The sequence below is a fragment of the Fukomys damarensis genome, unplaced genomic scaffold (assembly GCF_012274545.1).
Source record: "Fukomys damarensis isolate Sample0158 unplaced genomic scaffold, DMR_v1.0_HiC HiC_scaffold_38, whole genome shotgun sequence".
Taxonomy (NCBI): domain Eukaryota; kingdom Metazoa; phylum Chordata; class Mammalia; order Rodentia; family Bathyergidae; genus Fukomys; species Fukomys damarensis.
The window spans coordinates 30,754,467-30,779,875 of record NW_022900950.1 but is presented as its reverse complement, the minus strand read 5'-3'; the positions used below and the strand labels follow the sequence as shown (position 1 = coordinate 30,779,875).

General features: G+C 35.7%; 1 protein-coding gene across 2 annotated transcripts in view; it reads left to right on the top strand.

Moving 5' to 3' along the window:
- Positions 1-1,421: 1,421 nt before the first annotated feature.
- Positions 1,422-25,409, top strand: part of Usp12 (ubiquitin specific peptidase 12) — a 36,003-nt gene continuing 12,015 nt past the window's right edge. Inside the window, exons 1-5 of one of the 2 annotated variants that reach the window (XM_010623828.3) lie at positions 1,422-1,501; positions 4,018-4,100; positions 9,458-9,687; positions 20,399-20,475; positions 20,574-20,657. In XM_010623828.3, coding sequence (XP_010622130.1) covers positions 9,475-9,687; positions 20,399-20,475; positions 20,574-20,657 — 374 coding nt within the window. In that variant the 5' untranslated portion in view covers positions 1,422-1,501; positions 4,018-4,100; positions 9,458-9,474. The remainder of the gene's footprint in view (positions 1,502-4,017; positions 4,101-9,457; positions 9,688-20,398; positions 20,476-20,573; positions 20,658-25,409) is intronic. The other variant, XM_010623827.3, reaches the window with a different exon arrangement.

Genomic DNA, 25,409 nt, shown 5'->3' with positions numbered 1-25,409 from the left:
GACTTTGTGCTTGCCAGGCAGGCAGTGGCACCACTGAGTTTAATCCCAACTCCTCTTTTTCTGTTGTTGTTGTTTTGTTTTTTTGGGACAGGGTCTCACTATGTAGTTGAAACTGACTTGAATCTCACTATGTAGCCCAGGCTGGTCTCAAACTCACAGCGACCCTCTTGCCTCAGCCCCCCGAGTGCTGAGATTACAGGTGTGCACCACCATGCCCACTCCAACCCCTGATTTTTAAAGAGGAGGAAATTGATGTTCAGCAAGGTATATGAACATACTAATGGCGTTCTTGCCTTCAAGGAGTTGTACTATAGTGGAGGAGATATTTTTTGCAATTATAAATATGAAGATGTAATTATTGACTTGTGTTATATACAAAGGTAGAATTTTATGACATGTAACCAGTAAGAGATGGAGCTATAGTTCAGGGTTTGGCTCTGATTGCATTGTTTCAGTGGCTATTAGACTTCCACATTGATGACTTTTTAACATTTTAAGGACTTTTGGTTTTAATCTTTTGTTTTTCTTTAATTATTTGTTTGGGAAGCACTTAATCTCATAGAAAATCTTTTGTGTTTTAAAAAATACTTTGTGATATATATAATTTTTTCTTTTTTTTTTGGGACAGGGTCTCACTATGTAATTCAGACTGACCTGGAACTCACCATGTAGCCCAGGCTGGTCTCACAGTGATCCTCCTGCCTCAGCCTCCTGAGTGCTGGGATTATAGGCATGTGCCACCAAGCCTGGCTTGAGTTATCTTTTAGTGTATGACGTAAAACATTTAATATATAACCAGTATTATAATAGCAATAGGGATTTTGAAAGAATAATAATTATATAACCAGTATTGTAACAATAATGAAAATTTAAAAAGAAAAAAATTATAGTCTTGTGCCTTAATTAATATCTTTACTTATAACTATATAGGTTTTAAAAATCTGTTTTCATACAGTCCAAGTTTATTGAATATATTTTCCTTCAATTTTAACGTGAAACTCATGCCTAGACACCCATGTAATGTTAAAATGGCTAATTTACAGAATTATTATTTCTGTGTCTTCAGATGCTTTATAATTTACATGGATCGTAAATTCCCTCTTCCAAACTATACAGTGTTACCTCGATTTGTGAACTTAATGATTTGATTCTTATCCAATTCAGTTTGTGACCAGAATCGTGGAAAAAATAAATTTGCGGACCAAGGTACCACTGGACATGGGAAAATTCTTCCTTTTGAAATGTATTGCCCCAAATATAACAAAACCCTTTTTTCTTCTGTTTCAGTTTGGGAATACCTGCTACTGCAATTCAGTTCTTCAAGCACTTTACTTTTGTCGTCCATTTCGGGAAAAAGTTCTAGCCTACAAGAGTCAGCCTAGGAAGAAGGAGAACCTGCTTACGTGCTTAGCAGATCTGTTCCACAGCATAGCCACTCAGAAGAAAAAGGTTGGAGTAATACCTCCTAAGAAGTTCATCACGAGATTACGGAAAGAAAATGGTAATTCTGCTTCCCTATGCATTGCTTACAATCATAGGAAGATTAAATATAGCATGCCATAACTCAAGCTTTTATTGAATATAATCTTTATACCTGAGAATGTGTTAGCCATTGGGGAAGCAAAAATTGCGTTCCTGCCTTCAAGGAGGTGTACTAGTTTAGTGGAGGAGATAGTTTTTACAATTATTAATATGAAGATGTAATAAGTGTTTGACTTGTGTTATATACAAAGGTAGAATTTTATGTCAAATTAAATTATAACCTCTCCTTTTGTCTCCTTGGCTTTTTATCTCAAAAATGAAGTTTTTTTTTGTCCTATAGGATTGTGATTTGTTGTTTGTGTAATGCTTTGGTGTGTTAACTTATTTGATCCTCTCAGTAATCTTAGATATAGAGCCACATTATTTTCACTATTTAAACTGTGGGGTCGGGCGTTGGAGGGGCAACCAACATAGAAATTTAAAATTTGCCTCAAGTCATACTCAGAAAAAAAAAAGAGTAAGTACTGAGATCTTCTGATTTAAGATAGATAAGTTTTAATTCTTCTCCTCTCTGAATTTCTTTGAATAATTCTTTCAGTGAGACTGATTCCAGAAGAGTATTTATTTCAGGTCATCTCATAAGTTTTGTTTCCTTTTTCTCAACTTCAGAATAGTCAAAAATCATTTTTATTTGATGTTGCTGGCATTTGTAAATATGTAAATAGATTTGGGGATTTCGAATTTCTTTCCAAGGATTATAAAGAAGTGCATACAAATCAAAGAGGATTTCATATACTATCCATTGCCTAGCTCTCCTCCTAATATTTTCTTTCTTTTAAATCTGTAAAATATGTTACCCATGTTAACATTTCCACTAAATTTCACTGTTTGATGATTCTTCCTGAATCATTTTCGTTCTACACCTTATTAAAATTTTATTTTATTCCCAAAAGATATTAGCTCCATACTAACCATTATTGCTACACATGAATGATCTTTTTGATATCTTTTGGAAAGAACTGATTTTAATTTCTATTCATTAATCAATTTTTGTTTTTAAAATTCTAACTCATGTTGCCTAGTCATAGTGTAAGAGGACTGCTGCACTGTGTTCCTGCAAATGGTATGACAGTACCACTTCCACAGTTATACTATCTTTAAGGATGGAATGGATAGTAGCTGATTGTTTGCATTGATTATTATAATCTGATATCCTGTTCTTTGCCAGGCACTTTTCTAGGCATAGAGATACGAAAAAGCCTTCAGGGATTTGACTGTATATTGAGAAAGACACACAGTCAGCAGTTATGTAATATATGGTGTCATTGGTAGGAAGATGAAGCAGTAGGGATGGTGAGAAGGAGGGAGTGGCCAGTATTGAGTAGGCAGTTGAAGAAACTCTCTGATAAGATAACACTAGAGATTTGAAGGGAGAAGCCATTTGAAGATCTGATGTTAAAATGTCACAAGCAGGGCTGGTGATTTAGCTCAGTGGTTCTGCTGCCTGCTTTGCAAGCTCAAGGACCTGAGTTTGATCCTTGGTACCAAAAAAAAAAAAAAAAAAAAAAAAAAGGCAGAAAGAATAGAATGTTCATTTGATCCTGAGTACTTGAGGGATGGCTGAAAAGTTAGCATGGTGTCAGATTGGAATAAGATGAAGTATGAGAGAAAGCCAGAGTCTTAGAGCTTGGGTTATATTTTGAAAAGCAAAGGGAACAGTTGGAGGGCTCTGAGAAGGTGGATGGTATATCCTGATTTGCACCTGGAAAAGATCCCTCTGGAGGAACTAGTGGGGAGCAGAGCTAGGGAGATCAGTTTAGAGGCTACACCAGTGAGAATCAAAGTCCTCTGTGTAGATGACTTTTCTATAAGCTTATTCTACAGAAAATTTTGGAAAAAAATGAAATAGGGTGGTGTTCTCTTGTTAGCTAGAAATGTCAGCTGGACATTTTAGGATCATTTAAAGTGGGCTTCAAGTGACATCTATCTGTAGCTGTGTGCGCCACTGAATTCACGGAAATATAGTTTGTTATAGGTCAGATTTGCTTTTTTCATGTCATTTTAGCTGTTTCAACCCCTGTTCCCTCCCTACCTTCCTTGATTCATTGATTCATTCATTAATTCATTCACTCATTCAGAAAATGTCAAGTACAGCTAATATATGTCAAGTTCTTTTTTAAGTGCCAGGGATACAGCAGTAATGAGATGAAGTGTTGAGTTCTTAAGGAAGCACATATGTAGCAGTGCTTCAGGCGCTATGGAGAGATACAAATCAAGTGTGCTTTTAGTCTTGTTCTCACATAACCCCAAATATATTTGAGTAAACAAGTTCTTATATTTAGTCAGTTCTTTTTCCCCAGAAGAGCAAAAAGGTGTTTCATGTAATGAAAGCTACAGTATAGCTGTTTCTGAAGAAAACAATTTATTTTTAAGTGACTTAACATTCATTTTTACATTAATGTTGCAGCTATATCAGGACTATAATTTATAATTATACATTTATTTAATAATGAAATTGTCTGTCTCTCCTACTAGACTGTCAGTTCCATGACGGAGGGAACCCATTTGTTTTTGCTCACCATTGTATTCCCAGCACATAATCCAGTTCCTGGCACATAGTAGGTGCTTACTAAATATTTGTTGAATGAATGAATGAATGAATGAATTTGTTTAACTTACCAAATCAGTTTTCCTGTTTTGCTCTTTAGCAGATTAGAAAGCCAATCATTAAAACAAAACAAAACAAAAAAAACTTAGTGTTTTAAAAATTATGCCAAGCTTGGTGGTGCACGCCTATAATCCTGACACTGGGGAGGCTGAGGCAGAAGGATTGCCATGAGTTCAGGGTATGCCTGGGTTACATTGCGAGTTTGAGTCCAGCTTGAACCTATATAGAGCAAGACCCTGTCTCAAAAGAAAAAAAATTAAATATGATATAGTTTGCAGGGATTGCTTGTTTTGATATTTATATTTTTCTCATTGATATTTTGAAGACTATAATACCTGCTTTCAGGTACTGTAAGATTCCAGCATATTATTTCCAGAGATTGAAGTCAGTTGAGGTATTTCTGTGGATATGAAGTCATTGTTTTGTGGTAAAAGAATACCTCCAAATAAGAAGATGTTAAAAACATTTTGCACATTGTTTTTGCTTTAGCAAAAAGCACCATTTATTTATTTATTTTTTTTTTTTTTGGTGCGGGGGATTGAACTCGGGTCCTTGTGCTAGCAAGGCAGGCCACCGAACCACTGAGCTAAATCCCTGGCCCTACCATTTATTTTTTAATTTTTAATTTTTTTGGTACCAGTGATTGAACTTGGGACCCTGCACTGTTAAGGCAGATGGTGGAACCACTGAACTAAATCCCAGGCCCCTGCAGCATTTATTTTGAAGAGCATGAATGTGTGCTGAAATAATTTTCTTGACAGGAAAAAATTAAACTATTTGTGTGTGGCTGTGAGCTGGCATGTTGCTTATCCACTGTAGTGAATTAATCATCTTCAATTCTAACTGGAGCCCTAGAAGTGTTTATAAAATCTTTTTATTAGTCTTCTTCCATTGCCTTTCTGTTTAGCTTCTTCCATGACTTTTCCAATTCATTCTCACTATTCTTAATTCCCCTAATTATTTGTAACATAGTTACCTTCCTAAAGTTATTGAGCAAGAGATGAAGGTGTTTGGTTTTTAAGGGCATCAGGTGCACTTAAGGAAGCTATTTAGACATGAAAGTGTCAGGTTAGTGTAGGAATCAGGGTGGCCCATAAATTAGGCTCACAGTGGGTAGGTGGGGTTGGCAAATGATCTCAGGAAGAGGACACTCAGGGGTCACACTGTGGCTAGATCTTGTGCACTTTTTTGAGTGAAGGCAAATTTTGATTTGCAACTGAAAGAGTAAGTAGAAATGGCACCTGGGAACTAGAAAATGCTAAAAGGTTAAAGAGATGGGGAATTTATTTAGAACCCAATAGTTACTAGAAGCAGCCAAAAGGGTTGGGAATGAAGAAAATCCCAGTGATAAGGGAGAAAACAAGGTACAATAAGTAAATGAGAATCGTAAAAGATAGGAGACTGGGGTTGAGGGGTGTTCATTATTTTGGGGGATGGAGGATTATTGCTTTGAGAGGCAAGTTTATAGGTAATTGACTTTGTTTTGCCCACCTTTGGTCTGGAGACCTTTTCATGGTGGAGTCATGTAAGGATTTGAAGTATAACTTAGCCTGGGCCACTGAGAGGGTTTGCAGAGTTGTAGGCTACCTCAGGGTTGCAGGTAGCTGTGGGACTTCTGCTGAGAGCAGGGAGTGGGGAAGGGTGACACCTGCTGTGAATCTGCTGTTCCTTATGGGCAAAAAAACAGTGGACATAGCCTGCCAGATTAAAATTCAGTTTTGTGTGGCTAATACAGAAACTCTTGGAACTCATGGATTTTATTGTTCTTAAATATGATAGGGAGTTTAAGTCTAATTCCCTCAGACTAAATTTATAGCAGGAAAATGAAATGTGACTGTAATTGTGCATGCACACATGCACACACACATATATGCATGTATATGTGTATACACACACACACACACACACACACACACAAAATTTTTTTTTTGGTACTGGGAATCGAACTTGGGTCCTTATGCTTGTGAGGCAGAAGGCAGAACCACTGAGATATAAATCCCTGGCCCTGCACTCTTATATTTGAGATTCAAATTTGAACAAAAATGAACCTGAAAGACTTGATATTTTACCATATAATGCAGGAGATATCAGGGAAACTTCTTATGTTGAAAGATTCAGGTTCTACATGTTTAGTTTTATATTTGCAGTGTGAAATTGAAGAAAAGATGATTTCATTAGTGGACTAAATAAGGGGAGCTGACTTGAACTAGTTAAAGGAAAGTGAAGCAGACTAGACAGGTACAGAAATGGTTTTTAAAAATTGTGAGAGCTTGAGAAGTAACTGAAGGATGTGTGACAGACTGTGATGGGAAGCAAAAAAATGGGCTTTTTGTTTTGTATAGAAAAATCTCCATACAGAAAAATAGAAGTTCCTCTGGATGCTCTGCCCTTTTCCCTCAGTCTCCTCTTAGAAATAACTTGATCTAACCAAACCTTTCTGTAGCATTTAAATATATATATATATCTGGGTCAAAAGCTATAGTTACAGTTTTGTGGAGTCTTTTGGTTGTTGATAAATGGGATCGATTTATATATGTTCAGCATCTATGCTTTATTTTGAGTATCTTGGAAAGTTTGCTCTGTATTATTTCATATGGAAGTGCTGCCTTTTAAACTATGGTATTGCCCAGTGTTTCATAACAGAATCATAACATAATTTGAATAAACCATTCCGTTGATAAACAAGATCCGTGAACTCTTTCAGTTATTTATTAATGAGCAATTATATCCAGCTTGTTTTGGTTCACATTTATCTGACTTTTGTCTCTAGGAGAATTAGGTTGTATTCTGTTAAAGGCATTGCTGAAATTACACTTCAAAGCAAGCATGCCATACATGTTCAATAGTTAAAAATATAATAACAATAGTTAAGAATGCCTGTTTTTCCATACTTAAGCTAATACTAGACACAGTCATTTTTGTTTTGTTAAAGTGATGGGCATAAAGTGATGTTTTGACATTATTTTAATTTTTTATCTCCCATTTTCTTGCCATCTATTATTTGGGCATTTCTATTTCTACTCTGAATTGCTGATTATTTTCCTTTGCCAGGTTTTTGGTTGGTATTTTTTCTAGTTTTGTAACAAAATTATAAAAAGATACTATGCTTTTTTTTTGGTACTGGGAATTGAATTCAGAACCTTGTGCTATGAGGCAGGTGGAGGAACCACTGAGCTAAATCCCTGGCCCATAAAAAGATATTCTGAATATTAAGACTTTACATACTTGGGATATTCGTTCTTTATTTTTTTTACTTATCTTCATTTATGTTGTCTTTGCCATACAGAAGTTCTTAAGTTTTATGTGGTCTTTCCTTTTCTGAGTTTGATATTCTGCTTCAGTAACAATAATGATATTAATGCTCATGTTCCTTGAGCACTTATGATGTATTCTGACCATGTTAAATCTTCTTAATAACCATTTGAGGCAGACATTATTGTTAACCCTTATTTTTAGATGAGAAATTGTACCTCAGGGAGGTTAAGTAAATTGCCTGTGACACACACACACGCGTGCACGCGCACATGTAGAACCATACCAGTCCTTACAGTCTGGCCCTCACAGGTGCACCTTAAATTGATACTTTTTAGCCAGGGATTTAGCTCAGTGGTTCTGCCACCTGCCTGCAAGTGCAAGGTTCCAAGTTTGATCCCTGGTACAAAAAATAAAAATAAAAAAATTGATATTTTTTAAAGCCAGCCCCCTCTGCCACAAATTGAGTTGAACCCATGTCCTTGCACGTGCTAAGGAAGCATTTTACCAGAGAGCTATATTTTATATTTTTATTTTAGGGCAAGATCTCTCTCTGTTTCCCAGTCTGTCCTGGAACTTGGAATCCTCCTGTCTCAGATTCCTGAGCAAAGTTATAGGCATGCTCCTCTGCCTCCAGCTTAATTGGTTTTTTAATACCAAGTTTGAAATCATTGTTTATTTAGAATACACCTCCTCTTAATACCTTCACTTGTTGTCATTTTATTTTTATAACTTTGCAAAGGAGAATGGTATCTTTATTTTATAGATAGTCAAAACTATTTTGATTAGTATAAGGTTGAACACTTTCACATTTTTTTAGGCTTTTTCCTATAAATTAGTGATTTCAAGTCTTGTCTAATTTGCTTTTCTTTTGTATGAGAAAATACTATTTTTTACTGAAGGTATTAAAAATTCCAGGTTTCAATGTTACTTTTTTCTGTAACTTTTAATAGGATTTCTAATGCATAGAACTTTAATTTTTTCAGTCATACTTGTAGTTTTTCTAAAATACAATTTTAATTTCTTTTGCCTTAGATCTTTCCTAATTTCTTCTAAATTTGTATGTATTAATTTAAATAATGTAAGTTGTAATCTTTCTGGAATTTATTAAATGTGCATTGAAGATGCAAAAATAAACTTTCCTAAATAGGTAATTTTTCTCAGTACAGTTCATTGAACAATGCATAGATGTTCTTGTTTAGTAGACTCAATCTAGCCATTACTTTCTATGTTGCCTAGTGGAATTAGGTGGCTTAGTTTGAATCTTGGGCTTTGCCTTTCCTTGCAATGTGACTTTAACCTCTCTAATCCTGTTTTCTCACTGTATAATACAGTTAATGGCAATATTACCTCATTATTAAGAGATTCAAGTGAGATGCTTCTTCTAAGGCCCCCTTGCTGTTTTGTGATAGGATTGTCATGTCAGCCCAGCACTTGATATTAGCACTGCCAGTGTCCCCATCTTAGCTCTACCTTTGTGTAAACTACACAGAACATTCATAGTTTTAAAATCTTACAGTTAGAAGAGACTTGAGAAATTTTTTGGTTTAAAAATTAGTTCTCAGTCACCTGGAGGGGTACTGAAAAGTCCCAGCTTCTGGGCCTCACCCTACACCTGCTGAATCAGACTCCCTGGATGCATAGCCCAGGAATTAACTTTTAATAAACTGATTCTTAAGAGGTTATCATGGCCTTGTCAAGTAGTTGAACAGCTTTTGCTTTGAAACTTGTTGAGTTGAGATGCTTTTGGAATAATATGTTCGATGAACTAATAAAAAGCAATTGATTCTTAACTTCCCATTATCCTGTAAATGTGTGAAAAGTTTTATCCTGTTTTTGTGATCAGTGTTGTTTTATGATTTTCATTCATCTTAACTTTATTTTCCTCTAGTTCAGTCATAACTTTCAGATGTGAAAGTTATGTTTCTTATACAATACAAGTGATAGTAAATATTGGTAATTTTAGTTTTGATAAAATACTAGGCATTCATTTTTAAAACTTTGTGAAGTTATTAATTATGCAGTAATCCTCTAATATTCCATTTTTATTTTTAGAGCTTTTTGATAACTATATGCAGCAAGATGCCCATGAATTCTTAAATTACCTACTAAATACAATTGCTGATATTTTACAAGAAGAAAGAAAACAGGAAAAACAAAATGGTCGCTTACCTAACGGTAACATTGATAATGAAAATAACAACAGCACACCAGACCCAACGTGGGTTCATGAGATTTTTCAGGGAACATTAACTAATGAAACCAGATGTCTTACTTGTGAAACTGTAAGTATATCCTAAAATGTTATATGGGAAAAATTTAATTCATTATTTTAAAGGTTCTTGAAGATGAGAGTATGGGAGATGAACTTTAAAGTTAAAAATTTTTAGGTATAATATAAATGTTAAAGATGTATTTTTCATTTAAAAGGAATCTTTATGTAATACTGCATATTGACAGCTAATACCTTAGATGATAAATGATAGATGGTAGTTTGAACTATTTAATTTTATTTTAGATTAGGAAGCCATAGGACCATGTTGGGGAAATTGTGTGTGTTAGGTAAGCTTGCAGGAAAGTTATAGGTTGGGGTATACAATTGTCTGTCTCTTAAGGATATAGTGAAAGAAAAACATTGTAGGTGATTTCATCATTGTGGAAATTCTAGAATATAATTATACAAACCTAGGTAGCATAGATCAATTTATATATCAGTTTATATATGAGGCTACATAACATAGTATATGCTTGGGCCAGGAATTTAGCCCAATGGTTCTGCCTCCTGCCTCAGAAGTGGAAGCGCCAGGTCTTGAGTTTGAAACCCCAATAACAAAAACAAAACAAACATAGTATATGCTGTACTTTTCCTTTAAATGGAATATACTCTACTGATAAAAATATATTAAAAAACATCACTCTAATGATAGTAAATACATAAAATAGAAACATTATCATTTACTTTTAAGCAATATATATAGTGCTGTCCTTTTATGTGATTGGTAATAGCACAGTAGGTTTGTGAACATCGTCATCATCATCATCATCACAAATACATCAAAAACGTGCTGTAACATAGACAGCTGCCACATCATTAGGTGTTAAATTTTCAGCTCCATTATAGTCTTACAGGACCATCATGTGATCTGTCCTTGATCAAGGTGGCATGTGGCATATGTTTGTGGATTGTTTTTTCTTTTCCTATAGTTAAGTGTGGTATCTATTGTTGGAGTAAAAAACTAAACGATACTGTGTACATTTGAGAAGGGCAAAATACCTTTTTACTAGGTATTTTGTAAAAATGAAGCATCTATTACCTAATTAATGATCAGTGTTAGCAGTATAATTTTACTTAGCAAAGGACACAATACTAGTAAGTAAGTATACTATACTCTAAATAAACTCTTAGTGGTGAACCTCATTCAGCTTGAGATACACCTGAGTGCTTGAATACATCAGCAATGGCTTGTGAAGATGTTTTCATGTTAGAGGAAGAGTATTGTTGGTGTAAGATATTTTTTCCTTGCTCCATCCATCAGTTAATTGCAATAATGACTTGACAACTTTGATGTCAGGATTTGAATTTTTTTCTCATTGAGTTTATTGGTATATTTTAGATATACAGTACAGTTACATTCATCATTTGGATCTTGTATCTTATGTGACACGTATTGGTTCTCATTTTTTCCCCTTATCCCTACCCTCCTTTTACCTGCTCTTCCCTATTTGCAGAAACTTTATTTCAATTTTTTTATGTTTTTTCCTTTTCCCTTATTACCTTTCCCCTATCCTTCCCATTTCCCCTACATCTTTAGCCCTTTTCTTCCTATTTCACACTGTGAATTATATCATGAGGATCTTATGTACAATTATAGTTTTTCACTTCAGAGAAATTATTCGGTATTTATACATGTGTGACTTATTTATTTCACTTAGCAGTATATCCTCAATATGCATTCATTTTCCTGTAAATAACTTTTAATTTCTCATTCTTTATGGCTGAGTAGTATTCCATTTTATAGAAAAACCACATCTTCTTTATCTAATTTCCAACTGATGGACACATGGGCAAGTTTTAGCTATTACAAACTGTGCTGCTGTAAACATAGGTGTGCATATATTACTGTGATATGATTCTTTTCTTTTGGAAAGATACAGGAACCTCTAATCCTAGTTCTTTGAAGTATCTCCATATTGATTTCCATAGTGGTTGCACCAGTCTTCACTCCCACCAAACAGAGAAGGGTTCCTTTCTTCCCACAACCCTGCCAACATTTGTTATTGGTTGACTTCTTGATAGCAGCCATTCTTTGTGGAGTGAGGTGGAATCTCAGTGTTGTTTTCATCTGCATCTCTCGAATGACCAGTGATGTGGAACATTTTTTCATATATTTACTTGATGCTTTTACTTCTTTTTCTGAGAAATGTCTTTTCATTTCAGATGCCCATCTTTGAATTGGGTCTTATATTTATGGGGGCTGATTGTTTTGAGTTCTTTATATATTCTAGATAATAGTCCTTGGTTTGAGGAGTAGCTGGAAAAAATTTTTTCCACATTGTGGGTTGTCTCTTAGTTCTGTTGATGGTTTCTTTTGCAGTGCAGAAGTTTCTTAATAAGATGAGATCCCAGTTGTTGATTCTTTCTGCTAGCTCCCATGCTACTAAAGATTTGTTCATAAAGTCTTTTCCTATGCCAATGTCTTCAAGAGTTCTGCCTAACTTCCAGCAAATTTAGTGACTCTTTTTTAATATTTAGATCTCTAATCCACTTGGATTTTAGTTTAGTGCATGGTGAAAGTTAAGGATCTAGTTTTAATCTTTGGCAGGTTGAAATCCAGTTTTTCCAATACGTTTTATTAAAGAGACTATCTTGCCTCCAGTGAGGATGGTTGGCTCCTTTGTCAAAGATGAGGTAACTGAGTACATCTGGAGTTGTTTCTGTATCTTCCAATCTATTCTACTGATCCTCCGATCTGTTTCTTTGCCAGTACCATGCTGTTTTTATCACAGTGGCTTTGTAATATAGTTTCAAATTGGGAATTGTTATACCCGCTGCCATATCTCTGTTGCCTCAGATGGCTTTTGCTATTCTAGGTCTCTTCTGGTTCCAAATGAATTTTTGGATTATTTTTTCTAGTTCTGTGAGATATAGTGTAGGAATTTCTATTGGCATTGCATTGAATCTATATAGCAGTTTTGGTAGTATGGCCATTTTTCACTATGTTGATTCTTCCTACCCAGGAACAGGGGATATATTTCTATTTTCTTATATCCTCTTCAATCTCTTTTTTTCAAAGTGCTGTAGTTTTCATTGTAGAGGTCTTTTGCTTCTTTCGTTAGATTGATTCCTAGGTACTTCATTTTTTTGGATGCTATTGTGAAAGGAATCATTTCCCTCATTTTTCTCTCAGTGAGTCTGTTATTTGTGTACAAGAAAGCTATTGATTTTTTAGTGTTGACCTTGTATCCAGCTACTCTGCTAAAAGTGTCAATTAAGTGTAGAAGTCTTTTGGTGGAATTTTTTGGTTCTTCATTTAGAGTATCATATCATCAGCAAATAATGACAGTTTAACTTCTTCCTTTCCTATCTTTATTGCTTTAATTTCTTTTTCGTGTCTAATTGCTGTGGCTAATGTTACCAGAACTATATTGAAGAGGAGTGATGATAGTAGGCATCCTTGTCTTGTTCCTGATTTTAATGTGAAGGTTTTCAGTTTTGGGCCATTTAATGTGATGTTGGCTGTTGCTTTTTCATAGATAGCCTTTATTAAATTGAGATAAAGATCACCTATTCCAATTTTTTGCAGAGTTTTTATCATGAATGGGTGTTGAATTTTGTCAAATGCTTTTTCTGTATCTATCAAGAGGATCATATGTTTTTTATCCTTGACTCTGTTAATATAGTGTATTACATTTATTGACTTACGTATGTTGAACCATCCTTGCATCCCTGGAATAAATCCAACTTGGTCAGGATGTATGATCTTCTTGATGATCCTCTATATTCTGTTTGCTATAAGGAGTTTTGCATCTATATTCATTAAGGAGATTGGCCTATAGTTCTTTTTTTTTTGGTTGGGTTTTTCCCTGGTTTGGGAATCAAAGTAATACTTGCTTCCAGGAATAAATTTGGAAGTATTGCTTCCCTTTCAATTTCACTGAAAAGTTTAAAGAGTAGTGACAGTAGTTCTTCTCTAAATGTCTTATAAAATTCAGCAGTGAATCCATCAGGACCTGGGCTTTTCTTTGTTGGCAAACTTTTAATTACATTTTCAATTTCATTTATTGTAATTGGGATGTTTAAAATTTTTTTATCTTTGTTCAACTTTGGTAATTCATAAGTATCTAGAAATCTAGGTAAAATTTTTTTATCTTCATTCAAATTTGGTAATTCATAAGTATCTAGAAATCTCGTAATTCATATGCATCTAGAAATCAAGTATGTAGAAATTCATAAGTATCTAGTATCTAGTTCTGTGTTTTCCATTTTATTAGAGTACAGGTTCTCAAAGTAGGTATTGACGATCCTCTGGATTTCTGTTGGATCTGTTGTGACTTCACCGTTTTTATTCCTAATTGCATGGATCTTAGCCTTTTCTTTCCTTTTTTTGATAAGGTTAGCTAGAGGTTTATCGATTTCATTTATTCTTTCAAAGAACCAACTCTTCGATTCATATTTTTTTTGTATCGTTTTCTTATTTCCATTGAATTGATTTCTGTTCTAATCTTTATAGTTGCCTCTCTTGTACGAGCTTTGGGTTTGTCTTGTTCTTTTTCTTGGAGTCTAAGATTCATCATTAGGTTGAGCTCACTGTTTTTCCTAGTGTGGGCATTCAATGCTATGAATTTTCCACCTAGAACTGCTTTCATTGTATCCCATAGATTCCTGCATGTTGTATTGGTATTATCATTTATTTGTAAATAAACTGTCTAATTTCTTCTTTAATTTCCTCTGTGACCCATTGATTGTTCAGAAGAGTGTTGTTCAGTTTCCATGTATTTGTGATATTAATGGTTTCTTATGTTATTGATCTGCAGCTTAATTGCTCTATGGTCTGATAATATACATGGGATAACTTTGCTTTCTTTGTATTTATTCATACCTGTTCTTTGAGCTAATAGGTGGTCTATCTTGGAGAATGACCCACGTTCACCCGAAAAGAATGTATATTCTAGCTTTGTGGGGTGGTGGAATATTCTGTAGATGTCTATTAAATCCATACGTTCAAAAGCTTGGTTCAGTTCTAGTATTTCGTTGTTGGTGTTTTGCCTAGATGATGTCTATTTGTGATGGTGGGGTATTTATATCCTCCACTACAGTTGTATTAGTGCTTATTTGGTTTTTCATGTTACTTAATATTTTTTTATATAGATGGGGGCATTAATATTTGGTGTATATATATTTATGATTGTCATCTCTTCCTCTTGAATTGTTCCCTTTGTAAGGATGTAGTGGCCTTTTTTGTCTCTTTTAGTCAGTTTTGGTTTGAAATTTGCTTTGTCTGCAAATAAGATTGTTACCCCTGCTTTTTTCTCGCTCCTGTCACATGAAGAATTGTTCTCCATCCTTTTATTTTCAGTCTATGGGCTTTTTTGCACTAGGTATGTTTCTTGTATACAACATATTGTTGGATTTTGCTTCTTTTGTTTTTGTTTGTCTGTTTGTTTGTTTTTGGTACCAGGGATTGAACTCGGGTTCTTGTGCTTGTAAGGCAGGTGGTAGAACTGCTGACATAAATACCCGGTCCTGGATTTTGCTTCTTAATCTATTCTGCAGTCTATTTCTCTTGATTGGTGAATTGAGGCCATTGACATTGATGGTAATAACTGATATGTTCTGACTTATGATTGTCATGTTGTTGTCCTTTTGTTGACTCTTTTTACTTTTTCCCCCTCTCCTTTTACTTTCTTGCCTTGCGTATTTTATTTGGTCTGTTGGGCCTCATGGTGTTGTGACTTTCATTTTGTTTTTCTTGGATATTGTTTAGAAGTCATTGTAGTGCTGGTTTGGTATTCATGAAGTTTCTCAGATGTTCTTTGTCATGGAAGTATCTTATTTCCCCATCCATTTTGAAAGAGAGTTTTGCAGGATACATCAGTCTAGGTTGGAGGTTGTTCTCTTTTAGGACTTGAAATATCTCACTCCAGGCTCTCCTTGACCTGAGGGTTTGTGTTGAAAAGTCTGCTGTGGTTCTGATGGGCTTTCCTTTGCATGTGATTTATTTCTTTTCTCTAACTGCCTGTAGTATTTTGTTCTTCTTTTGGGTTTCTGGGATCTTGATTATTATATATCTAGGTGTAGATTTTTTTTTTGATCGTGGCTAGTTGGATTCTTATATGCCTCAGTTATCTGTATGTCAAATTCTTCCCCTCCATTTGGGAAATTTTCTGTTGTTAACTCTGTGAACAGCTTTTTTAAGTCATTTGTATTTTCTCCTGCTACTTCATGGATTCCTATCAGTGTTATGTTAATCTTCTTTGCATCATCTAGGAGTTGTTGGATTGATTTCTCATGATCCCCTGCTATTTTTAAGAGACCTCTCTTTTCATGATCACTGACTGCAATCTTATCTTCTATATCTGAAAGTCTATCTTTGCATTCTTTTATTCTGTTGTGTACACTTTCAATGGAGTGTTTAATCTCCTGGATATCTGTTTGAATCTGTTTTATGGATTCCATTTCTCTCCTATGTTGGGCGTTTATTTTTTCCATTTTTTTCTTATGCTTGGCGTTCATGGCTTCTGTCGTGGCCCTGAGCTCATCTATTTTTTTGTCAGTTTCTCCTCTAGAGTCTTGAATCACAACTTCCATTTTGCTCACTATCTCTATGGTTATCTGGGAAATTATTTCTGTTTTGAATTTTTTAGAGCCTGATTGATCTGTTTTGTTACTTCCTGTGCTTTGAGTTCAGGGTGTACTGGTGGTTCACTATCGGCCTTTTCATCCTCATTTGCCGTACTGTTTGCCATTGGTGAACTGGAAGTCTGTCTTTGTGCCTTGCTCAAGTGTTTTCTCATTATTATTTTTTGTTGTCGGGCTGTCCTTGGTTTAATCTCTGGGTTATCACCCAAATCTTCCTGATATAGTTGCGCCCTAGCTTCTGTGTCTCTAACGACCCACAGACATTCTCATCTTCATAACATCAGAGAAAACAGCTCATCGAATCAGCCACAATCCTTTATCCCAACTGATACAATCAGCAACACATTAAGATCAAGCACCACTTGGAAACTGACCACCTGTGGTAGTCACTAGTCTGTCACCCTTAAACCATTTGAATTAAATTGAAATCAAGAAGCAGTCCAAAACATGTCTGCAGTGAACAAAATTTCATTATAGTGTATTTACCACTTAATGGCTCAGACAGACCGAGGATGCTAGACCGGTGGTCTCATTTAGCTGATGGCTGAACCCCATGACGCTGACTGACCTTGGGCTGCAAGGCCCAGATTGAGTTCCCCAACCTTCTGAATGGTTGAACTCCACAATGTTCTATTACAGGTTTCCCATGCCCTTTCTTTAAAGATATTCAAGGTTGGGAACTCAGAAAAATACCCTTTATGATCACCTCTGCCTCTGCAGAGTGGGTCCAAAGACTGGCACAGTCAGGAGGTCTGAGAGTGCAGGGGGGGTATTAGGGGGTTCAGGGGCGCCCCTGGGGCTACCTTCCCGGCGCTGGAGCGATGGCTGCCGTGCCGGGAGAAGGTGTGGCTCTCCTTCCCGCGGTGGATCGGGGCCCACCTCATGACTTTCATTTTGCTCATCATCTCTGTGGTTATCTGGGAAATTATTTCTGTTTTGAATTTTTCTAGAGCCTGATTGATCTGTTTTGTTACTTCCTGTGCTATGAGTACAGGGAGGAATTGAATTTTAAAAGATATATCTTATAAGAAAAACTGTTAGTATAAATTGAATTCCAAGCCCTAAAAAATATGTTGCCCATTTATTAGAGTAGTAGTGCTATTGCAGTAGTAGATGTAATCAGGGCATTTTGAACTCTCTTTATATTTATTATAATAGAGCTTGATCTGTATTTGAAAATATTGGATGTGTATAATTGAGTCGTCTTTAATGAGACACAGTAGTTGAATTTTCTTAGCATGTTGAGAAATACAGAAGTAGATTAACCAGGCAAGGTACATTCACGGCCCTCCTTGAAGGCCTTTGGGATGTTCTGCCAATGCCTCTGAAGTCAGTGTTGTAGCCTAGGGATGAAAAGGGGGTTGTGTTAGTCATTTTCCCATCACTGGGACAAAATAGCCAATACCTGAACCGAAAGGAGCAGAGGTTTATTTTAGCTCACAGTTTTGAGTTCAATCCATCCATAATTGGCTGGCTGCAAGGTAGAAGTGGCAAAATTCTTGTGGAAGGGTATGGTGGACAGCTGTTCACCCCCATGGTAGCCAAGAAGCAGAGCAAGTGAGAGAAGGGGTGGGGGCGGGGGGAGAATGAAAAGGAGAAGCTGGGGACAAAACATGCTTTCCAGGTCATGCCCACAGTGACCTAGCTGTAGTCAGGCCCCACCTTCTAAAGGCTTATTATTCTATGAACTCACTAATGGATCAATCCACTGATGAGTACCCCCATAATCCAATTATCTTCCAAAAGCTCCACCTTTGAGCACATGAGACTTTGGGGAGGGGCATTTAAATCAAAATGATCTAAAGATGCAACATTTTTGAAGGAGAAAGTAATAGCCATTTGTATTCAGAGTGCTTAAATATTTATTAATGTGACTTGTAAGGAATGGCTATTGATCTCTATACATTCTTCACTAAGACGGTTTCCCAAGAAATAAGCATGATTTGAGAATATTCCTTCAGAACCTGAGGTATCGGAATTCAGATTCATTAAACCACCACATACCGTGTTTCTATAAATCTGAATTGGAGGGATGGAATCCAGGACATCTCAAGAGTACATATATATATCATTTCTTTTTTGGTTCAGTATTACACATTATTTTAAGTACCAGTTAATGCCAGGTAGAAGACAATTAGAAGGTGATAGAAGATAATTAAAACATGAGTCTCTGATCCTAAGGTACCTGTAGGATAGTGAAGACCATCCAGTAGATAATCCCAGCACAGTGGGTTACAGTAGAGGTAAGCACAGGATGCCACATGAGTCAGAGAATGTTATACCTAATCCAAGTGGGAGTGGGGAATGTTTGGAAGGTGAAAAATTGGGCTTCCTGGAAGAGGTAGACTTTTGTTTTAGTAATGCATTTGTTGCAGTGGAGAGAAAGCTGTTTTCTATAGTACTTCTTTCTGATGTTGTTTGTTCTGTGAGGGTTCCTTCTTAGGCTCTTTTCTTGGATTTTCTTCCACTGTTCTTTAAAAGTGGTAACAATTATTTCATCCTGGGTTGCTTGATGCAACCTACACTCTGTACTGTGAGGATTATGTTCTATTTTCATTATCATGTGAACTGCTAAGTCTCAGTCCAAGTCCAAATAATCCAGCCTAGATGTGTTCCATGAGTCTTGAACCAGAATCTCCTGATACTTTGTATGAGGTGATGTTGGACATACTAGCCTAGTAGAAATGCCACTTCTGAAAGTTCAGCAGTGCTGTACTTGGTGACTGCCTGATACCAATACAATTGCAGTACAAACACAGTAAGTCAGATACACCCAGATGATCCAGAGCAGCCTCATGTCATGAGTTCTTTTTGTTTTGTTTTAATCCTAAAAGTAAACATTCAGAATGAAGACCTCTAAGGCAGTATCTGAGAACTTCATTTTGAGGCACACCAGGCTGGTTCATCTTTACTTCTCTTCAGCCTACACATAAACCCTGCTGGATGTGCTCGAGCCTACCTCTGATGTACTATCCCTTGCCACCCTGTCAGCTTTCCTGCTAACTCAGGCTAATTATTTTTTCCTAAACACATCATCTTGTCTTTCATGTCTCTGAATCACACACTTCCCGAAATACCCCCATCTTTGTTGTATTGGGAATCATACCCAGGGTTTTGCGTGTGTTAGACAACTCTCACAAAGTTGGCCCAGGCTAGCCTCAAAGTTTTGATCTTCCCCCTACAACCTCTTATAGATGGGATTACAGGCCTGCACCCTTATGCCACATAGCCTCTTCACCTTTGTTTTTCACTGGATATTTTGAGATCCACATCATTTATTACTCTACCTGGTGTTGTATAGTAGAATGTCATCTTAAATGAGGGTTTAGGCTATCAGGTTAGCTTCATGTAGAAAATTAATGTCAAATCCTCTTGAAACTGCCTTGAATTATTTGTAAAATACAGTGTGCATGGTGCTCCTCTTTACTCGTATTTGTCTGAATAGAAGAGACAGCTGTGATCAGTTACAACTTCATGCACCTGAGCCTGTAATGCTGATGCAGTGTTGAAATAGTAAAGCATTTAAAACGGGATGTGTAGTCAGCATAGCTGAAAGACAGAAGGGAACTATGTCAGTCATGTTTCCTACTGCATGCTCACCTTAAAATAGAATCACTGAAGGAAACAGCTAGGAAAATTTATGTGTGAAGTTCTGTTTTGTCGTGATTCAAATAATCAGATAGTAACTTTCTGTAAGATGATTTACTCATAGATTAAAATCTTAGATTTTAGAAGAAATAAGGGTAAGTCATGTCAAGATTGTAATTTTGTTTTTACAGGTACCTCATTCCATTGGTTTGTTTTCCAAGAATGTATGTGTGCAATCTGTTAATGCTTTGAAATAACATTCAAATTTTGGAAAATAATGAAATTTAGCATCATATTATCCTTTGCCAATAAGAGTCAATCAGATATTTGCTTTGTTCTTTTACCTATCATATAATAACTGTTACTTATTCAGTATCCTTTTGTATATTCCAAGTCATGTAGTTTTGTTTTGAATTTGAGGAAAAATAAGTATTTAGAATACACTTGATTTATGTCAGTTTCTCAATATTTGAAGAAATATTTGGAAGAGATAGGGCTTTTGTTTCTTAATATTTGAAGAAATCAAAGATGATTCCCTATTTTTACAGATAAGCAGCAAAGATGAAGATTTTTTAGACCTTTCTGTTGACGTGGAACAAAACACATCAATCACTCACTGTTTAAGGTATGTGTAGAATTACTGTTCTGAAATTTAAATAATTTTTTTAGTAAATTAATGATTTTCTTCTATATACAAATAAAATTATTTTTAATTTTACACAGGGGTTTTAGCAACACAGAAACTCTGTGCAGTGAATACAAATATTACTGTGAAGAGTGTCGCAGCAAACAGGAAGCACACAAACGGTAATTTGGTGGCTCTTCAATCTTTCAGTGATTTTTTTGCATGTTGGAGTCAGACTTTTCTAGCTGAACTTGTTCTGTGAGAAGTTACTCTGAGTAAAACTTAATTTTACCACCAACAGTTAAGGCTTATTATTACTAGATAAATAACACTGCACATAATGCTTTTGTTACAAAACTCTGTCCCCTCAGGTGATTTTCTACATTTAGTGATTATATAATAGTCATAAACCAGTACAGATAAAAAGTTTGGCTTTGAAGCTTTCCTAATTATTTGCAGACTTTTTCTTGATGAGGAAGAAGAGGGAGAAAGTTGTACCCTCACCCCTTTCCAATTTCTGATATTCCTACCTTGGATAATGTATCCCCTCATAGTATGTTCTAAACATAGTTTTGTTGTCAAAGATGAAATCATCATTATTGTTACCTTTTTATTTTGAAACAAACTCAAACTCATAGAAAAGTTGCACAAATAATACCAGGATTTTTTTTTTTAAATTCTACACCCTTTAAAAGTATGTTACTGATAGGCTAGTTCATGACCCCTAGACACTTCCAGTAGATGTTTCTTAACAAGAAAGAAGTTTTCCTACATGCGCAAGCCCATCCAGATTAGGAAATACAGGGGCATGCTACTGTTATCTTAGGTCTAATTCTGGTATCATGACATTAATTCCTTCATAAAAGCAGGATTTAGTCCAGAATCATACATTGTTCCTTAGCCTTTTCTTCCCTTTATGATCATTACTCTTATGAGTATCACAGGTTAGTTGTTTTCTAGAATGTCCTTTGTTTGGCTTTGTCTTGTGTTTTCTCTTGATTAGATTAGGCTTGTGTATCTTGGACAGGGATTTTTTTAAAAGTGGTGCTACACTCTTCTCTTTGTATCCTATTAAATAGCTCACAACTTTGATAGGTGTCATGTGTGGGGGTGTCCTCGTGTTTGATGATTTCTTAGAAGGCTTCAGTACTGAACTTTTAGTCTTGCTCACAGCTAAGATTTATTACAGGAAAAGAATACAAAGCACACCTGCCAAAGGGGAAAGAAAGCCAGGCAAGCTTCCAAGCCAGTAGGGTCACACAAGACACTTAATTCCTTCAGCATAACAACATCATGGAAAGCTCTTCACAAACTTACTGGCTAAGATTTTTATTAGGAGCTGGTCATATAGCCACCGTCTGCTTAGTACACACCATTGTTTGGACCATTGTTGTTTATTCCAACAGTTTGGGTACAGTGAAGTACCTTTATCATTTAAAGAACAGTAGGACTACTCCCCAAATCCAATTTCTCAGACACCATCTAAGGACTAGCTTTGGAATGGGCCTTTCTCAGGGTAGTCTGAGGCCATGTTAACTCTTCTGCATATCCCATTAGTGGTGCTACTGTCCCTGAACATTTGATGACAGTGATGTCTCTCAGAGTTCTTTACCATTAAGCTACACTTTTCTTGTTGTAATTTTTTGTTTGTTTGTTTGTTTTGATTTTTTGAGACAGGGTCTCACTATGTAGTTGAGACCAACCTGGAACTCACTATGTATCCCTGACTGGTCTCGAACTCACAGCGATCCTCCTGCCTTAGCCTCTTGAGTGCTGGGATTACAGGCATGCGCCACCATACCCGGCTTTCCTGTTGTAATTTGTATTGCCTATTATAATATTTACTTATTTAGTTAGAGATATTTTGAAATTATAAATGTAATATCTCCTCCTCCCCCTCCCTTCTCTTCTTCCTCCTTAGTATGGATCCAAGGATTCTTCTTTTATTCAATGTGTTATAATCCTTTACCATTCTTATTTATTTCTGTGTTTTATTTACCCCTGGTTGGCCAGTAGGACCCCTCTTCAGGCTGGCTCCTGTGTCTTTTTGATATGCCCATCATTTTTGAGCACTTCTTTACTTTCTGGCACTAGATGTTCTAGGATCATTTTTCCAAGGGGCTGTGTGGTACTCATTAGGAGAGAATGATGTTTAGACACCAGGATTTTATATAGGTGTACTCACTGCTATTGAAATGTCATTATACCCAAGCTCCCTTAATGAACAGAGTGAATATACCATTACCTATACCTGTATTTTCTTCTCTTAACCATTTATTGATCTTTTAGCTATATTGAAAACCATGAATTCATAGTGATAACTTCAGTTACATCTGACAAGATAGTTTATTCTAGTGTCTCCTTTTTAATACTTGCAATTCCCTTCTGAGTAAAAATTCACTTCTATTACCCTTGTGATATTTACTTACTTGGTCAGTGCACTTGTAACTAATCCCTCTTTCCCTACCTCCTCTTCTCCTTACACATACATGTGTATTTATGCGCGCACACACGCACACACACAGTCACTCACTCACTCAGACAGGACATTCTCAGTCACCGTGGGCTTCTCTTTCCTGCTCATGCTGATAACTATCTTATTTGGTCCTATTTAATGATTAAACTAAATTGTTTATGAGGGAAAGAGCTGGGATTTTTAAGTGATTCTGTTTATGTTTTGGGCAAAAATAAATTTGTTAGGAAAGGAGGTGTTTTGGGTAATAGGTACAGGTGAATCAGAACAGATTACTTATTAGTCCCTGCCATTAGTGCAGATAGTGCAGACACCTCAGTTAAGTTTGATAGTCTAGTTCATGATGTAATTTGTACAGGGGCTGATATTTTAGATTCATCTTGCAAATGTAGAGAGCGCTTAAGACTGTTGTTAAGGAAGATAGAGTCAAAGACTAAATGTAGCTAAGTGAAATACAACTTGCAGACTTTATTGACTACACAGAGTAAGCTACATTTGCTAGTATATCTGCTGTTCCTATAGACTGATGGTTAGATGTTTACACAAGTATCATATACAAGTAATTGGGAATTACTAAGTTGACCTATTTGTTTTGAAGACATCTGATATTTTAATATATTGAATAATACTCGATATTACATTATATAATGGATATATAGTTTTTGTAAAGAAATTGGAAAAATAAATAAATATGAATCACTATAAAATCATTGTTGACATTCTTATATATCCTAGATTTTTTTGGGGGGTACTGGGGATTGAACTTGGGACCTTGTGCTTGTGAGGCACCACTGAGCTAAATCCCCGACCCTGAATATCCTAGATTTTACAAGTACATACGTATGTACACATACATGATAGTGTCAGACTTTATATAGCTCTGTAACTTTTTTTCTTAAAAACTGAGGCCATGTCAAGGAAAAGACACTTTCATATCATCCTTTAGAAGGTGCTGTATAGTATTTTTTCTGAACAGACATACTACCAGTCCTCTAAATCCAACAGTTTAGATTTATACCTCATATATTTTTGGATACTTTAAGAGTATTTTTGTAGGGTAAATTATAGTCAAGTTCCCAGAAAGATAACTACAAAAATAACCTACTTCTTGCTAGGGTCTGATATCCACCCTTCTGGTAACATTCCATTGTATCACTTAATTGGTTTGAGCCTAAATTGGATTAATCCACTTCTTAGGTCCCTCTCAGCTCTAAAAGTTTCTAGTGTTAGAATAAGCTGGTTTTGACTCCATAGCTCTTAGTTTTTTCTAAAGAAACAAACATCAGTTTGACTTTAAAAGGTTTCAACCTACACGAATCACAAAAAAAAATAAGATTGTCCCCGTGATACAGAAAAATGATTTAACAAAATTCAACATCCTTTCATGATCTAAAAATTTTAACAAAGTAGAAATAGAAGGAAATTACCTCAGCATGTTAAGTACCATATGTGAAAAGTTCAAAGCAAACATACTCATACTGATGAAGAACTGAAGACTTTTTCTCTGAGATCAGAATAAGCCAGGATGTCCACTCTTGCAGAGGCTACTTCATTCAATGTAAAATTCAAATTCCTAACCAGAGTAGTTAGACAAAAAAATGAAATAAAAGGAATCCAAATCTCTCTTCTCCCAGATGGCATGGTCTTATTTATAAAACCCTATAGATTTACACACAGCAACCCGTGAAGACTAATGAACATGTTCAACAAAATTGCAGGACACAGAATTAACACTCAAATGTCAGTTGTGTTTTCCTATATTCAGTGAACAATCCTTGAAAGCAAAGTAAAGAAATAGTCCTATTCATAAAAACATCAGAAGTAATAAAAATTACTTAGGAATAAGTTCAGTCAGCAAGGTGAAAGACTTATATACTAATAAATAGAAACATTGCTGGGAAAAATTTAAGGAAGATACAAATAAATGGAAATGTACCCTGTGTTCATAGATAGAAACCTTAGTCGTGTTAAAAATGTCCATACTCCCTGGAGCAATCTAATTCATTGCAGTTTCTATCAAATTCCTAATGGCAGGCCTCGGTGGTGTGGATGTGCTTGTAATCCCATCACTCTAGGAGGCTGAGGCAGAGTGATAACAAGTTGGAGTTCCTCCTGGGCAATTTAGAGAGACTCTGCCTCAAAATAATAAAAGGGCTGGGATATAGCTCAGTGAGAAGGCCCCGGGTTCAAACCTCTGCTCCCTGCCCCCCCCAAAACAAAGCTGCAGTGCCCTTTTTTTGCAAAAAGAAAAACATCCTAAAATTAGCCATAAGACTTTGAATAGATAAATCTTAAGAAAAGAACAGAGCCAGAGGCATCATACATGATTTCAAAATACATTGTAGTGCTACAATAGTTAAAACAGTATGGCACTCACCTAAAGACATACATACCACTGGTACAAAATAGCCTATATATAAATCCGTTCACATATGATTAACTGTTCTTTGACAAAGATGTC